At 41.8% G+C, this 17851-nt stretch overlaps 1 protein-coding gene across 1 annotated transcript in view; it reads left to right on the forward strand.

The window, feature by feature from the left end:
• The first annotated feature begins 1363 nt into the window (after positions 1-1363).
• Positions 1364-17851, forward strand: part of Ankrd22 (ankyrin repeat domain 22) — a 30839-nt gene continuing 14351 nt past the window's right edge. The window contains exons 1-2 of the mRNA XM_021152069.3: positions 1364-1749; positions 13018-13209. Of these exons, the coding sequence (XP_021007728.1) occupies positions 1729-1749; positions 13018-13209 (213 nt within the window). The 5' untranslated portion in view covers positions 1364-1728. The remainder of the gene's footprint in view (positions 1750-13017; positions 13210-17851) is intronic.

Consider the following 17851-nt stretch of genomic DNA (forward strand, 5'->3'; position numbering starts at 1 on the left):
CATATTATGTCATAAATATAGGTGAACATGCTTGTGTCTTTCCATATCATCCTTTAATACTAATATAACAAATCCACAAGGTATAACAGCTTTACTGGAAGCAATCTGTGAAAAGTCCTTTTTTCCATGTGACAAGCACAAATTGGAGTAATCTTAATTATTAATACTCTCAGATCACACATGATATGTCGCAAATATGATATGTGTATATGTAGTTTACAGAATGGCTGTGGATAGTTTAAAAGGCTGTTCAATGAGTTAGAAGCTGGAAAACTGCCATCAGATAGTTTATACAGGGAGACCCTGTGGTGGTGGTAGATATAGACTATCGGGTCAGAGTAGAGCTTCAGAGATGAGACTTGGGACCTAGGCCACAGAGTCAGGAGAGCAAAAGGTAGGAGCAGGTCCACACTAATGATAGGGAGAGGAGTGGATAGCAATCTGATGTTGTCTGCATCAATAATAAGGAGTGAGCTAAGGTGATGTCCTCGGGACAATCAAGAGTTCTCTTTCCATTGGTCTCTTCATAAACAGGGCAGGAGGTCAGATGGATGCTCTTTGAGGCATCACCATCCATCCAGGTGAGAGTGTAGCATCCATTCCTCAGTTGGGAGTGTCTGCTAAGTCCCCAACCTTCTCCTCCTATCGTGATCATAATATGCCCATGTGCTTCTGCCATCCCAGTTCACAGCGACCAATGCGTAAGGAGTAAACTACTTTTCAGTCAGTGACTCTCGGGTCATGTCAGACAGCTGTTGTTGCTCCTATGTCCAGCAAGATGAACAGTCATCCGCCATTCTCACAATGGAGTCAAATGTTGCTTGTAAACTGAAATCTGTCAGGGCAAGGCACGGTCTGAATAAAACAAGTGTCACACAACACAAAAGAACTTTGAGCAGGGTTTCAGCTCTTCCCTACAGCACCACGATGTAGTGATGACTGCAGGCACAGAAGGTGTTAGTGGCACTTTGCATCTTTTTTTTCTTATAAAAAAAGTATGAGAGAGGACTTTGAAGGTTCTCAGAAGAATGACATTAAAACATATAGAAATGCTAATTACTCTCACTTGACCATTATATATAATACTCTTTTTGAATTATCATATAGTACCGAATACATGTGTATAATTACCACACATCAATTAAAATAATAAAAAACTATTAAGTTAAGCTTAATTTATTAACGTACAGGGCCCTTTAAGTGTCTGGGGAAAGGTGTAACTTGCTAGCCATGACTTTGGAAGGTTTAGAGGATTATTTACCTAACTAGATCCCGTGACTCTCACTAATGAGTTGGCTGACCATAATGGCCACTGAATGCTGGATTTCAATTCAGAAATTGCGTAAATACAGAGTCCTGTTTTGAATTCTTCCTGCTGGCCTAAGAAGTTCCTCCTCCCAGCACCCCACCTGTGCTTCCCTTTTTACTGCCGCCTCCACTGGCAGAGGTACATGACTCAGAAACCGGTTCCCCTGGCTGTAACAGTGATACAGCTGGGACCATTACCTGTAAGCCAATGCCTTCGCTTCATAGCCTGTCTCTCTACAAGGTGTGTTGCTGTCACATACTGCTGAAAAAGCATTCCCAGGTGTGGAAAGAGAGGGCTCGCCACCAGCTTGGCCTTCCAGGGACCTTGTTTGCCGGGAAGAAATTTAATATTAATTAGAAACGCCTCTAGAAGATTCACTACTGCATTGTAGAGAGGGTGCGAATCAAGGAAGGACCGGGATGGGAATCCTATATTCTGAGGTAAGTCATATTTCTGAACATAGGAGTCCGAAGGGGCTAAAAATTGCTTTTGTTTTTCCACAACTAATTGTCTATCCCTGTTATCATGACTTATTTTCAATTCTATTTAGTGTTCCTTGTAAGTATTAAGTCAGGAAAGATCCCTTGTGATTCTAGGATATTTAGGGTTTATTTTTTTGTTTTGCTTTGTTTGTTTTGGTATCTTAACACAAGTTAGACTCAAATAATACGTTTTAGCTAGACTCAAGTTGAGCGTGATGGGATACATATTTTCCGACATCCTAATTGCAGAGGTGATACCGAAAAACGGGGCTGTAGCTATATTGTGTCTCAGTGAAATACATGAGAGCAAGAGAACCTCATACCTAATTGGATTTTCTGAAAAGCCAAATGATTGGCAAGCTTTTCATGGAACCCATGTCTACAATAACACCTTGAAGCTTATTATGTGGAAGGAAGTTCACCTCTGGCAATTATTAATATAGGTTATCACCGTATAGACACAATGACAGGAAGTACCACTTTGATATTTGGACTATTTCCTTTTAATAGCTGACAGGACATTTTTCTACATTGAACATAGCTTACTACAATCAAATACATTTTCAATGTTTCAAAGGGTGATGTTTGAATAAGAGTATCAGAGGTACAGTAATGTTGTTGTGGTAGTGGTTCTTCTTCTTCTTCTTCTTCTTCTTCTTCTTCTTCTTCTTCTTCTTCTTCTCTCATTATTATTATTATCATTATTATTATTCATGACTTACTCCTTGTCTGACATAATTAACTTGCTAATCAGCATTCCATTCTCTAAGCTCAAGGGAGCCTCATTGATTTGGATCTGCTAGCATGATAGGTGGTTGTTTGCTGCCTACTTCCAATGAACATGTGCAAGCATGAATTTGCGACTGTGTGCACATAAGTGTGTGACTGCCTTTACTAAAGGCATTGTCTGCTTATTTCACTGTCCTGGGAATATCTTGCTCTGTGATTTTGATCTCACCAAGAAGTCACGTACATACGAGGATGGCAAAAGATATAATGTGAATTAACATTCTACTCTGGTAAATTTTCTAAGTGTCAGGGAGAGAAACTCATTCGTAGTGAATTCTCTAGGACACTCACTCCAGAGTTCTGACTCACCTCATGTAGGGTCCACAAAACTAGTTTTGACAAGAATTCCAGCCGTAACCTGTTCACCACCATCCTGAAAGTTAGAACTCCTGCTCAGGGTGGCTTTCTCTTTAGACTTTTATGTGCATGGAGATGAGCCCAATCTTGTTTAAGTGTAGATTAAGATCATGCATTGTGGCCCCCTAATTCTTTGTATATGTGGATGGTCCCTTAAACAGTACTATGATCAGCCTAGGTTGTGGGAACGGTTGCAGTTTTTTTGTGACTATCAGAGAACCGAGCAGTGCAATTACATGTCAGTTTGGTGTTGATTTGTCACGCAAGGCAAGTTTAGGCCAGGTCAGGCATGTTTAACTACTTCCAAGTAGAGCTGATAATTGCTCCCAAAGTGACATAAATATTTAACTTTTCAGCTATGTCAATGACAAAATAATTTGGAGGTTTTTTTTAAAAAAAAATTTCTGTTGCATTGTTTTTCAAACCAAAGATTCATTTAGTTCACTACAAAGGACCTAGGACTGGGGCACAACATATAGTAACATGAACGTTTCTATGAAATCTTAAAAGTACACCCCTATACACACCCCACTAAAGGATCCCATAGGTAATTCCTCAAAGCTCAAGGTTAGTATTGATCACAGTGTGTGATAGGTTATTTCTCCACTGGTGAAATGAGCCAATTCAAGTCAGACTAAAATATACTATTAGGAAACTGCTTTGGGCAGATTCACTGGCCCCAAGGATTGAGGCCAGGGAGTCGCCATAGAAAAGGGGGGGCTGAGGGGGAAGAGAAAGAGAAAGGATGTCTGCATAGATAGAGAAGAGGAGGAGAAGGAGGAGGAGGAGGAAGAGGAGGAGGAGGAAGAGAGAGAGAGAGAGAGAGAGAGAGAGAGAGAGAGAGAGAGAGAGAGAGAGAGAGAGAGAGAGCAAAATGTCTGGATTATATAAGGAAGAACCTGGGTGGGGGAGTGCATGGGGGAAGGGCAGCCCAGTCACTGGACTGGAAAGTTCAGGGTTGGAGGCAGGGTATGCCAGGTAGGGACTGAGGAATGCTGAGAAAACCTGGAGGTCAAATCTGCTTTGATATGTAAAATATGCACCTCAGTCCCTGTCCTGGATCTGAGGACAGCCAGGGCTATACAGAGAAACCCTGTCTCAAAAACAAACAAAGAAACAAACAAACAAAAACAAACAAAACAAACACTGACCTGATTCTCACACTTCATTTCTAAACCTTAGCTCCTTTTCCTAACCCTCACTGTGTGTCAGTCACCATGGGGTCTTCACCCTTGTTCTAGGTGTTCACCCCTTACAGAAGACTAGTGTTAGGGAAGCAGCGCTCTAGTTAGGGAGACTCAATCATCTCCCTGGGAAAAGGGCCTGGGAGCCACTTGTGGTTCTGGGCACTTGTGCTGTAGGAAACACTAAAGAGATTTCTGAGAAAAAATCCCGAGGAACGGGATGTACCATCCAAAAGGCAGGATAACGAGGAGGAGGTAACCTGAAAGTAGAAGGGACAGGTGGCCTGACCAGAGACACCAGCTCATGAAAACTCTGGGGAAAACCAATCTTGGATACTTCCTCTCCTGGAAACTGGAGGAATCACCTGCTTTCTATCATAAGTGTAATTCAAAACAGTGAAGCATGGCGATATGACAGACAGGAAGTGGGCTGGGAAGTGGTCCTCTAGGTGCAGTAGCCAGGAATCTGTCTTGTGGCTGACCCGTGTCGCTGAAACTACCACATAGTCTTCTAGATCCCAAGATCTTCGAAGACCCGAGAACAGGTAAGAGTATAGAATATTCAAGAACAGCTGGCTCGAATGTTGTAAACAGAGAAAGGAGTAGTGGGTGAGTTTAAGAGAAAAGCTAGCTCAGGTTCTGTTAATTCTGTAGTTTAGTTTTTCAGCTGTACTTAGCATGGCTGTAGGTGGTGCCATCCACAGACCCATAGATCTGGCTACCTCCCCTCCCCTAGCTAGGTTTGTTTTTGTTTTTGATGTGAGTTCTGAAAGTGACATCCCATTCTTCATGCTTTCAAGGCATTTGAGCTCATCTCTCCAGCCCCATCATCAGAAACCATTTCTTTTTAATTGGGTATTTATTTCATTTACCTTTCCAATGCTATCTCAAAAGTCCCCCACATGCTCCCCCAGCCACTCCCCCACCCTCCCACTCCCACTTCTTGGCCCTGGCATTCCCCTGTACTGAGGTATATAAAGTTTGCACGACCAATGGGCCTCTCTTTCCACTGATGGCCGACTAGGCCATCTTCTATCAGAAACCATTTTTAATAGAAACAAAAAAATCACACCTATCAAATTGAAAAGTGCATAAACCTTTTAAATAAAATACTATGATAAATAAAATACTGTGAACATTTAAAGCAGCACACATAGGACAGATTACAGGTTTAGGTAATGTCAGTTAAGCACGCATGTCAGGAAGAGCAACCGCTGTCACAGGAAGGTTTTTCGTTCTTTGTAAAAACGTGACACCCAGGAAACTTTGCATGACTTTAAACTGAAGGGTCAGGCTGTCACAGGGTGAGAAATGGGACCAAGCTTGCACAGGGTCCCAGGGCCACATCACTGTAATTCAACAATCCTTCAGTGATTTGTTCATCCCTCAAATGAGAATATATAAAAATAAGTCCCAGAGCTTCCCCTAAAGACCAGAATAGCCTAAGCCCCGTGGTTCTTTGAGACTTTTCATTTCTCTTCCCTTAACTGTTCTTTAAATTAAATATAAACTAATCTGTGCCCCAGGGAAACCCTAATGGGTTTCAACTTTAAACTTTCCAACAGAAAAACATTTAAAAATGTCATTGTCTTGGAATAGCCCAATTATTGTCAGAGGGTATTCATGCCCTTTGTAAATAGTTTACCCCATTACGAAAACTGATCGAATTTAAACAATCCTTGAAGCACTCAATGAGAATTATTCTGGGTAGAATTTTGCAGTTTGCTTCAAGAAAGGCAAGGTGCAAAACTGGCACAGTCTCAGGTTCTCGAGAGGGTTCCCTTTCTTTGCCTGTTAACGAATTAAAAGACATGGAAAAATCTCTGGTGCAACAGGTAGGCCCCTGAGAAGTCTCACTCATCACAAACGGCAGCAGCCAGAGTCAGAAGGTGAAGAAAGGCTTTTACTGCAGGGTGAGGATATAGTTACACGTAGCAGATGCACAGAGAAAAAGACCATAGACAAAGCTGACCCAGAAGGGGAAGCCAAAACTCCAGCCTTTTCTCAATGTCTGTTTTTGGTTTTGTTGTTGTTGTTGTTGTCGTTTTAAAGTTTCTGAAGAGTTTTCCTCTCCTAAGGATTGGTTAGTTTGAAGATTAATTGGCCCACAACTGTTGCATAACAAGTCCTGATCCTGGCCTTGAACTTGTTGATCCAGACCACGTCGCAGGGGGAGGACAAAAGCCCTCAAGGCTTTGCCTAAAGCTATCAGGCTTTTAGCTCAGATCAGGAAGCTGAGGATGAAATCAGCCTTCTTGGAAGTTTGCTTACTTTATTACTTAGGCAACAACGGGGTGGGGTGGAGTGGATGGGGGTGGGGCTTTCCTCATCTGTCTGCCCACCAGGGAATCTAACTCCTAGTCTCTTACTACTTCCAGCAGTGTTAATTTTACTATGCCTCAAAGAGTCTCACAGAGCAGATTTTTTTCCATAGTTTACATTTGGCTTCATGGTTTCCTAGCTTTGAGTACCTTGCTCAGGCCACTCTTCCTACTAGACCACATGTCTAACTTTGCTCTGGTCCACCCTTCTCCATCCTGCTAATTTAACAGTGAGCCATAGTAAGCCACCTAGCTGACAGACAGGTTTCCCAACTTTTACTCTGGGCCCCTTCACATAACCCTTCTCCAGCCATAGACTTGCTGAAGAAACTCCTGCACCAGCTCAGGCAGCTGTCAGTGATGACTGCCTCCATGCTTGGTGATTAAAACCATTTGGTGTTTTTATCGAGCCCAGACACTAGTCATTAGGAATTCACCATTCTCTCCACCCATGCTTTGGGAGTCTCTTCTATATTGTCCTCCACCCTACCTCCTGTGTGATTAACCCGTTCATGTAGGTAAACATCAATGCTATTCCTCGACCAACCCATGTCTACCAACCCATATACTTTGTGACAAACATCTATTAAAATGAAGTGTGGTGACCAAAGGATTTTTTTTTTTCTGGTCAAAAAATCCTTTAGCCAAAATTTTCCTTCTGGGTCATCAGACTAACTCATTTTTGCCCTGTCCTGTTATTTTTGCACTCTCTTTCAGCAACCATCTTCTATTTCATAGCCATTCATGTGCATGCTAATTGGACCCTTATGCTTCAATAATTAGAAAAGTGGCTGACACTAATTGAAGATTTTGGATGACTCAGCCCCAAACAAACTGCTTCATCCACACGGTCGGGTTTAGTTCTTTCTACAGCACGATGAGAAGGAACAGTTAGTGGATGGAGGATGAAACTCCGCAGAAGTGTTTAAAGCCTTTAGATAAATTGTCCAAGTAACACTTCGGCAAGGAGGGGGAGGGAAGCCTAGAGCATGGTGAGCTCATATCCGAAGCCTGCATTCCTAGTCACTCGAGAGCACCATTTCCCACCCAAATGTGCAGAATCCTGGCTGGACCCTATACGTTACACACTCTCTAGCTTTTCCTGGATGTTTGCCCCGCTAAGCTTCCTCTCCCTGATAGTTGTTCAAAGACAGTTTAATGAGTGTTATGAAATACGATCCAGCTCTGGGGGTATCTTTAGCGGGTCTAAACCAAGATGGACCCCTCAGAAATTACACCATGTAACAAACCTGGTGTAACTGATTATTGGTGGGGGGGGGGGGGGAGGAGAGGAGTGAGGACCTGGGGAAAGGGTAGAGGCAGAAAGCCAAGATGGGAAGCAGTTATGAGGGTAAAGAGACAGGGGAAGGGTGGGACAGGAGAGGAGAAGGGGAGAGGGGAAGGGAGAGGGGAGGGAGAGAGAAGAGGAGAAGAGAGAAGGGGAGAAGAGAGAAGGGAGGGGAGAAGGAAGGGGAGGAGAAGAGGAGAGGGGAAGAGGTGAGGAGGAGGGGGAGGGGAAGAGGAGGAGAAGGAAGAGAGAGAGAGAGAGAGAGAGAGAGAGAGAGAGAGAGAGAGAGAGAGAGAGAGAGATTGATTGAGGCCCTTGAGGCCCTTCTGTGCTTGTGCAGCCTCTTGTCCTGTCCTGGGAGAACTGATAACTTCATGGTGATTAACACATCTATATCTTCCTTTTGTCTTGAAAACTTTCCTATTTTTCTGTTAGGTTATCTCTGGTTTCTACTACTGGTTTTTGTTTGTTTGTTTGTTTTGTGGGGGTGGGTGTTGACTTTGTATAGTCAGGCTGACCTCAGATTTATTAAATTTATTTATTATATAATCTAGTCTGGCTTTAGACTCTTGTTTCTCCTGCTTCTGCCTCCTGAGTGCTGGGATTATAGGCAGCTGCAACCATATTCAGCATTTTTTGTTTGTTTGTTTGTTTGTTCTGTAGATACTGCTAATTTTAGGTCAGTTTGGGGAAAACATTTGAATATATAACTAAGAACTAGCAGGTTGGTGGTGGGAGAAGACTCACCACAGTTTACTGTTGGCAGAAAGTCCTGAAGCCAGAGAAATACTTAGGACTGGAGTAATGAGAGAGAGAGAAGGGGGGGGGGGGAAGTGTGTCAGCTGTGCTTCATAGCTTAGCTCATGTCCCTATCACTTCTAAGCTATGCAGCTTTGGATAAGGAGACAATCTCTCCTCCTTTCACCTGTGCTGAGTGAGTAGAAAAACCTTACCTTATAGGGCTGTTTTGAGGACCTCAGGAATAGTTGAGATATCCAATATGTGTTTGTTCTTTTTAGAATTCATCCATTGATTCATTTACTCACAAAGAACATGTTGAATGCCTATTGGGTCCCACACAATGCTAGATGCTGCAATACGACAAGAAAGCATAGACAACAATAATTGGTGTTGTGTTTTTAGGTGCCATGACAATCACAGATCAATAATTTATAATGTATTTGCTCACTGTTTGGAAAGGAAAAGGTCTGAGACAGAGAGTCAGTATCTGCCGAGGGCTCCATTGTTCCACGTGCAGCTTAGGTGTCTCTGTGTGTGTATGTGTGTGTGTGTGTGTGTGTGTGTGTGTATGATCTGGAGGCTGGACAGGCGAGACGGAGATAACACAGTCACGGGTAGAGAGTAATGAACTGGGGTGTGAGTCCTGAGGACAACAGAGAGTTGGTGCTGGGCATACAGAGGGATTTTAGAGTTTTAGAAGTCATTTTTTCAGGTGGGGTTACTCTAAGCTAAAATGCTTTGAGGTTGCAGGAACTTTAATAACATTGAACAGCTTTTCTTTCTGCCCAAATGGATACTTCTGTCTTCTTGTTACTTTCTACTTTGTCAGCACTTCTCGTAATTTTAATTTTTTTTATCTATCATAGCAAACTGTACACTTAAGAAGTACAGTGGGGTAATTTGATTTGTGTGCAACGTATGGTGACCAAATAAGGTTTCTATTAAATACGTATCATTTCATTATGTTGGGAACCTCGGAATCCCTATTGTCTACTTATTTATAAAATACATAACAAGTTGCTTAAAGCTGTAACCACCCTCACATGCTGGTAGAATTCTGCTTCCTGTTTGCTTTTCTGACGCTGATCTGCCCCCTACTGGAAACAGTGCAAAACAGCAGGGAATCTTTTGGGTTCCACTTGAGTGTGGCATACATTATCCTGGTAAATTATCCTGTGCTATTTAAGTTCATTGAGGAGTTGGCTCTGGAAGTGGAATTTTCCCCTCCCATATTTGAGTCACAATCCTGTTTGTCTCTTAAGTGTTCTTCCAAGACCCCTTGTCCAGGTACAGTTTGGCCCAGCTGGCTCTGTTAATGAAAGAAAGAAGAACGCCAAAAAAAAGCTCAAGGTTGAAACTTTGTGACCAGCAGAGGATCCTGCTGTTTATCTCGTGGTGTAAAACGCCTATGGGTTGGTGGGAAACAAGCTGAAACCGGAAGTTCAGCCGTGGAAGGCTCATTTATGGAGAGAGCTCAGTTGGGACGTGTTCCCCGCCCCCCTCCGCCGGCAGTCGTCCCCCCACCCCCACTTGTGCTAGATATTTACAAGCCTTGATGATGTGACCTAGGTTTGCTCTTTCAATCAGTTCACTTCAGCTGTCTCAGTTGTGCATAGCGGACTTGATCTTTTTCTGTTTCAATGATGCTTCTATCTGCTACTTGTGTGTTTGTTCTTTTGCTTAATATGTGCTTAATAAACTGGCTCATTTGGAACAAAACAACGGCTACTATAGATATTTTCTCTGGAACATACAGAGCAGTGAGTTCTTAGTCACTGTTTATAGTTACTGGTTATTGTTATTTATAATTCTTATAAAAGAGAGCATTAAATTGGTGGTTTACTTACAGTTTCAGAGGGTCAGTCCATTATCATCGTGGTGAAAGCCTGGCAGTGGGCATGGCTCTAGGACAGTAGCTGAGAGCTGGCGACATCATGTCATGTAGGCAAGAAGCAAAGAGAAAGACTCTAAAAGCCCACTGCCAGTGATATACCTCTTCCAATAAGGCCACACCGCTGTGGTGTTCAAATCCACTGGGAAAGACCAAAGACTTAGACTCAATTGAAATTTAGAGTAAATGAATTTATTCTTATTGCTAGCAGGACAGCACCCTTAGAACCAAAAAGCATGCTGTGCCAGAGGATGCTAACTGAAGGACTTAAAGACTACTTTATCCCAGTCTCACACTGATAAGCAAGTGGCTAAATAGCAAGTTTATACAAGCCAAAAAGCAAACCGCTAAATACCTCACTGCAGGAACACTGCTGTCTCATTATTTTATTTTATCTTTTCTTTTCTTCTTCATCCTTCTCCTCTTCTTTGTTTTTCAAGACAGGGTTTCTCTGCTTATCCCTGGCTGTCTTGGAACTCACTATGTAGACCAGGTTGGCCAGGAACTCAGAGATCCGCCTGCCCCTGCCTCCCAAGAGCTGGGATTGGAGGGAAGTGCACTCCTGGGCCAAGGTCAACAGCCTTTAAGGGATGCCTAGTATCATATTAAGTTTCTTTAGCTCTCACAGGGGAGCAATGTTGTGAGTAAATTATATGTCTTGGTACTCTGGAGGGAATATCACTAATAGACTGAGATGGAGCAGGGAATAAGCCTAGTGCCATCAAGTTAGAGCTGGTTGTCAAATTCCCATAATGCCTACTACAAAAGGGCTGCACATCCTAATCCTTTCAAACAGCTCTGGAGAACTGGAAAGAACTGCCACTAATCGCCAGTTATCTGGTGTTCTGTAGGGAAGGTGGTCCAGCATCATGAAATCTATAATAATTCAAAGAGAAGCAAGAAGGCGAATTAAAATGGTTTAAAAATTTAACAAGAGAATATATGAAAGGAAAAGTATCAGCGCCGGACATGCCAAGGCCACGTTCTTAACACAAAGCAGATCTATTAAACCCAGAGCGAAAAAGGGCAGGGGATAAGAGACAGAGCCAGGAGATAAAGGATGAGGGAGAAGGGAACAAGAAGTATTTGTCCCGGGAGGTCAAAGGTCTGCCTCAGGATAGAGAGGAGCCAGATGTGGCCCATAGGCAAAGAGCAGTTTATAAAGGTAAAGGGGGAAACCCCATGTTAGGATGAAGTGTTTAATTTTAATTGGGCTTGTTAATTAGGTGAGCCAACGGGGGCTTTTGATTGCTGGACTTCAATTCTTTGATAGCTGGACCTCAGGAGGAGGAAGTAGCCAAACAAGGGAATAAACCTTGATGGTTAGCTTTAAGACTGTAATCTAATGGGTTTAACAAGGCAGAGGGAATTGGGGAGAAGGACCAGGCCTGCCAGAGCCATGATCATGCTACAGCTTCCCAGAGTCCCTTCAATTCAGCTTTAAGATGACCTACTCCCGGCTCGTCACAGCAAACCTAGTTCTCTGGAAGCACAGAACAAAGAGAATGCATCCATAACTTTAAAGAGGAATTTTTTTTTTTAGATTAGTTTACACAGTTAGAGGCTGAAAATCCCGCAAGGCAACATGTAGGCTACAGAGCCTGGAGGACCAAGGGCAGCTAAGTTCAAGGAATTGGACACCAGCAAACAAAAGCAAAACCGAGGAGTCAATGATACAGCCCAAGATGAAACCAGGGCCTAGAAGTCCCCAGGAGGGACCCTGTGGTAATCTGCGTTTTTATATTTGCTTGTGCATATGTGCGTGTGTGTGTGTGTGTGTGTGTGTGTGTGTGTGTGTGTGTGTGTGTATTAGTCAGGGTTTTACTGCTGTGAACAGACACCATGACTAAGGCAAGTCTTATAAAAAACAACATTTAATTGGGGCTGGCTTACAGGTTCAGAGGTTCAGTCCATTATCATCAAGGTGGGAGCATGGCAGCATCCAGGCAGGCATGGTGCAGGCAGAGCTGAGAGCTCTACGTCTTCATCCAAAGGCTGCTAGTGGAAGACTGACTTCCAGGCAACTAGGGTGAGGATCTTATACCCACACCCACAGTGACACACCCATTCCAACCAGGTCACACCTATTCCAACAAGGCCACACCTCCAAATGGTGCCACTTTCTGGTCCAAAAATATATAAACCATCACAGTGTGTGTGTGCGTGTATGTGTATGTGTGTGTGTGTGTGCATGTGCCCGCACTCATGCTTGTGTGTGCCTGTGCAATAGTGCAGGTGTGGAGGTCAGTGGACAACTTACAGAAGTTGATCCTCTACTTCTTCCTTGTGGGTTCCTAGGTTAGAACTCAGGTGATCAAGTTTGGTGGCAAGTGCCTTAACCTACGTCAGAGGAAGTCACATGGGTTTTTGATTACCCACGGCTGCCCTAAAGTCTTTCCTTCCCTAATGCACACTTCTACTCTACTGAGATTATACTCTTTCTGGTAATCTCTTCTTAATTCCCTGCCATGATGTAAAATTTCCATAGTGGATGTAGTTCATAGTACTTCATCCATTTGATTACTCATTCGTCCACATGACCTTTTGCCTATTTCACATTGCAAGCAATTTTGGAAAATGTAGACTTAGGGTAATGTTTTCTTCTTGGTGGCTCGTGCCTGTACTTCAAGAACTGTTCTTCTTCTCTTGACTCAGCCCATCTGCCAGGCAGCCTACCAGAACGACTTGGGGCAAGTGTGGCGGTGGGCAAAAGAAAGCAACCATTATGTGGATATTCAAGATAGCTTCAATGGCGATACTCCCCTCATCTGTGCCTGCAGGCGGGGCCACCTGAGAATTGTCTCCTTCCTTTTAAGGAGAAATGCTGATGTCAACCTCAAAAACTTGGTGAGTTTTCTGTGAGATGATGGTTTAATGCAAATGGCATTGTTTCAAGTGTGACATTTCTACAGGCCTAACTTGGAATATGTCTTTAGCCAAAAATTTTATCCACATAGATACATTCAAAACTTGTGTGATGTTTAACAAAAGAACGTGCAACTATAATGAGCTATGTAGTTTCTCTTATAATCTGATGTTTGCCAAAAGAAGAACAAATAAAATAAGTTAAACAAACAGACAAATGAATGAATGAATACATAAACCAAAGTAACCAAACAAACAGAACAAAGGGAGGCTGTGGCATGACTACTTGGAGATAAGAAACAGCAGAATGTAAGGAGGTATGGGGGAATATATACCAAATATGCCCTGAACAGAGGGAGCGAGTGTAACTGTGAAGGGTCTCCTTAAACTGCTCAACTGATAACGCGTTTCTTTCTTATAGCTTCTAATATAGACAATTTTTTTTTGCCTTCTTTGCCTTATATAACCCAAGGGCATTTTACTAGACTAAAAGCATAAAAATAGCATTTCAACGAGCAGGGATGTTTGGTGATGACATCGTTGTGCCTGTGAGGAAGAAGGCAGTCCACTCTGTTGGCTGTAGTCAGCTTCTCCTTTTTCTGTTCTGCTTTCTCTAACCTGTCTTCTTTCTCTCTTCATTATTTCATTACAGAAATAATGGGGGAAAGAAAACATATTGCTTGCCATTATTTACATTTTTTACCTGTTGTTTTGATATAGGATTGCATTTTTTTAATAATGTTTTTCACTGGTGTGTGTTCATGTACTGTGTGCTGGGTTATATGAGAGCATTTTCACCCAAGTCTGTTGTATACTTCTAACATATTTTCCCTTACTTCCTTACCTTCTCCTTATATATCCCAAATACCTTCTTACCTACAGCCTGTATACCTTATACCTCCTTACATTCTCCTTGTATACCCCATATACATCCTTACCTTCTCCTTATATATCCCATAAACCTCCTCACCTCCGATCTCTCCTCTCCTGTTAGTCTCCTGTGTTTCCCAAGACAGTTTTACTTCTAATTCCAACTCAAATATTTATACATGATTGTATGTATCTTTCTAAAAAATGACCCACAAAGGAGAGAAAATGAGATATTTCTCTGTGACTGGCAGTTTACTTCCACTGACTATCTCCAGTTGTACCCATTTTCCTATGAATGATGTGACTTTATTTTCCTTTGTGCCTAAAACAGTCCATCACACATGTATACCACACTTAGTTCATCTATTCCTCTGGTGATGAGCATTGCATTTGGTTGTAAGACCTAGGCATGGTGCAGTGTGCTGCAGTAAACATGATTGTGTTTCAGGCTCTTTCCTGGCAGAGAGGAGAGCTAGAGAGTCTTTGTTGACTGGGTGGCTCACAGAGGGGATAGGGAGTCAGAGTTGTCCTGGGGAGGAAGGGAGGTGATGGTCAGGGGGAATCTTGCAGCTGACTTGCTGGCAGTCAGGCCAGCCTTATCTGCTGCTCTGACTGACTGACTAGCAACCAGGTGTTTCTTTATTTACATAAGTTTCACAGAACAAGGACAGACTAATGACTATCCAAGTGGTACAGAATATATGTTTGATTTTTCACTATATGTCCAGGGTGGTCTTTGTGAGGGTTATCCAAATATATATTTTAGGCAATTAAGTTTTCTTGACATTTTTCTCACATTTGTCATTGATTCGTAGGAAGACTACTGACTTTTGTAAGTTAATTTTGTACTCTGCTATGTTGCTGAAACGAATGTCTTTCTCAGAGCTGAGAGTTTTAAGTCTTTAGAATCTCTTACAAAATGGAATCATATCACTCGCAAATAAGATTCCTTGACTTGTTCTTTTTCTGTCTAGATTCCTTTTATGGCCTCTTCTGTTTTATTACTCTACCCAAGATGTCAAGCATTACAGGATAAGAGTGGAGAGAGTGGACACACCCTTGTTCTATATCTGATTTCAGTTTAGGATAATGTTGGACATAGTTTTATGGCTTGAAGACTTTATTATGTTGACATGTAGTGTTTCTGTTTATAGTTCTGTTCGAGTTTTTGACTATGCAGATATCCTGGATTTTGTCAAAAGTCTTTTCTTGATCCATTGAGGTAGCCATGTGATTCCTGAGTTTAAGCTTATTTATTAATTTTGATATTGAGCCATCTCTGAAATGAATGCAAGTTTATTATGGTGGATATCTTCTTGTGTTCTTGTGTGGGCATTCCAAATATTTTATTGAGGACTTCTGTATCTATGTTCATTGGCAAGATTGATCTATAATTATCTTTTTCTTGTGTCATTATCTGGTCTAATTACCATTCTAATGCTTGTTTCTTTAAAAATATCTTGGTGTTTCCTTTGTATTTTAGAGACTAATCTGAAAAGCATTGGCTTTTGTTCTTCTTAAAGTTTGATAGAATTCAGAAGTGTATCCATTTTGACCAAGTCTTTTTTTAGTCTAGAGATTTTTTTTATTACTGCTTCAAGCTCATTGCTTATTATAAATCAATTGTTTATTTCATCTTGGTTTATATTGATATGCATACAGAAATTCATGTTTCTTTTAGATTTTTCCACTTAAGTAGAATACAATTTGCTTATATCCTGATGATTTTCCAAATTTCACTGGCATCTATTGTAGTATTTATTATTTTAGTTTGGTTTTCTGTTGCTGTGATAAACACTGACAAAAAGAGCTTGGGGAGGAAAGAATTTTTTTGGTCTACATTATAGACCATCACTGAGAGAAGCTTAGGGTTTGTCAATATTGTTTATTTTTTCAAACCATTAATTCTTGTTTTATCAGTTCTTTCTATTGTTCTTTTTTATTTCATTAATTAAAATAATAATAATAATATAATGTGTGTGTGTGTGTGTGTAGGGACCTATGTGTCAGGGATCAGGTGTGGAGATTAGAGGACAAATCCATTGAGTCACTTCTCCCTTTGGCTGAGATTTCATCTATTTCATTATCATAGAGACTATTACTGTGGGATTAGAAGCTTTTGAATGACATCTTGCTTTGGTTCTCCATGTTTCTTATGTTTTTGAATTGAGACTTTTGCATGCTGAGTTAGGTTGCTGGGTGGTTTTTTTTTTTTTTTTTTTAATCATCCTTAATCTTTTTACTGGAAGTGTTTGCAATGTTCAAGAAAGAAGTACATTGTCATAGGCTGAGTTATTATTTTTCTATACTAGACTATGCCTCTAACTCAGTAGGTAGGCCTTATGTTTCAGGCACCAGAGTCAGTCCTTGGTACTGCTCTGTGAGCAGGATATTGCCTACAAAGAGCCACTGCATTAGGCCCAGTGTTATGCTTGGTCTTAGCCAAAACACTGAGAATCTACAATAGGCCCATTATTAAAATACAGTAATTGTTAAAAAATGTTTACTTATTGAGCTCTAGTAATTTTAGGGAGTAAAGGAACACCAACAATATTGTCCCGGGTCCCTCAGAGACCAGTCTGTGCAGGTCAGCTCACAGACTGTGAAGAGTGAGCGAGCAGACTGCAGAAGTGACACAGCTACTGGGACAGGCAGAAGTGATACAGCTTCTGGGATGGAGCCTGTTTCATGCTCCAGACATCTGGGCACTTTTCCAGCCAGAGGAGAGGTGTCTGCCTGGGAGGGCTCTGACCACCAGAGCAGGTGAAAGAGCCATCTTGTTTCCCATGTCCCTCAGAGACCAGTCTGTACAGGTAAGTGTGCAGACTGCAGAGGCAACACATCTTCTGGGACAGGCCCAAAACAGGGCCTTCATCTTCAGCCAGGAGGCAGGTCCAAATGCCAGATATCTGTGCACCTTCCCTGCAAGAGGAGAACTTGCCTGCAGAGAATACTCTGACCACTGAAACTCAGGAGAGAGCTAGACTCCCAGGTCTGCTGACAGAGGCTAACAGAATCACAGGAGGAACAAGCTCCAACCAGAGACAACTATAACAACTAACTCCAGAGATTACCATCCAGAAATGGCAAAAGGCAAACATAAGAATCTTACTAACAGAAACCAAGACCACTCACCATCATCAGAACCCAGCACTCCCACCTCATACAGTCCTGGATACCCTGACACACCCGAAAAGCAAGACTCGGATTTAAAATCATATCTCATGATGCTGGTAAAAGACATCAAGAAGGGCTTTAATAACTCACTTAAAGAAATACAAGAGAACACTGCTAAAGAGGTAGAAGTCCTTAAAGAGATACAGGAAAACACAACCAAACAGGTGATGGAATTGAACAAAACCATACAAGACCTAAAAAGGGAAGTAGAAACAATAAAGAAAACCCAAAATGAGACATGGCTGGGGATAAAAACCCTAGGAAAGAAATCTGGAACTATAGATTCAAGAATACAAGAGATGGAAGAGAGAATCTCAGGTGCAGAAGATTTCATAGAGAACATGGGCACAACAATCAAAGAAAATGCAAAATGCAAAAGGATCCTAACTCAAAACATCCAGGAAATCCAGCACAAAATGAGAAGACCAAACCTACAAATAATAGGAGTAGATGAGAATGAAGATTTTCAACTTAAAGGGCCAGCAAATATCTTCAACAAAATTATAGAAGAAAACTTCCCAAACCTAAAGAAAGAGATGCCCATGAACTTACAAGAAGCCTACAGAACTCCAAATAG

This window comes from Mus caroli, unplaced genomic scaffold (assembly GCF_978045245.1).
Source record: "Mus caroli unplaced genomic scaffold, Mus_caroli_1 scaffold_20, whole genome shotgun sequence".
In the NCBI taxonomy this organism is placed as follows: domain Eukaryota; kingdom Metazoa; phylum Chordata; class Mammalia; order Rodentia; family Muridae; genus Mus; species Mus caroli.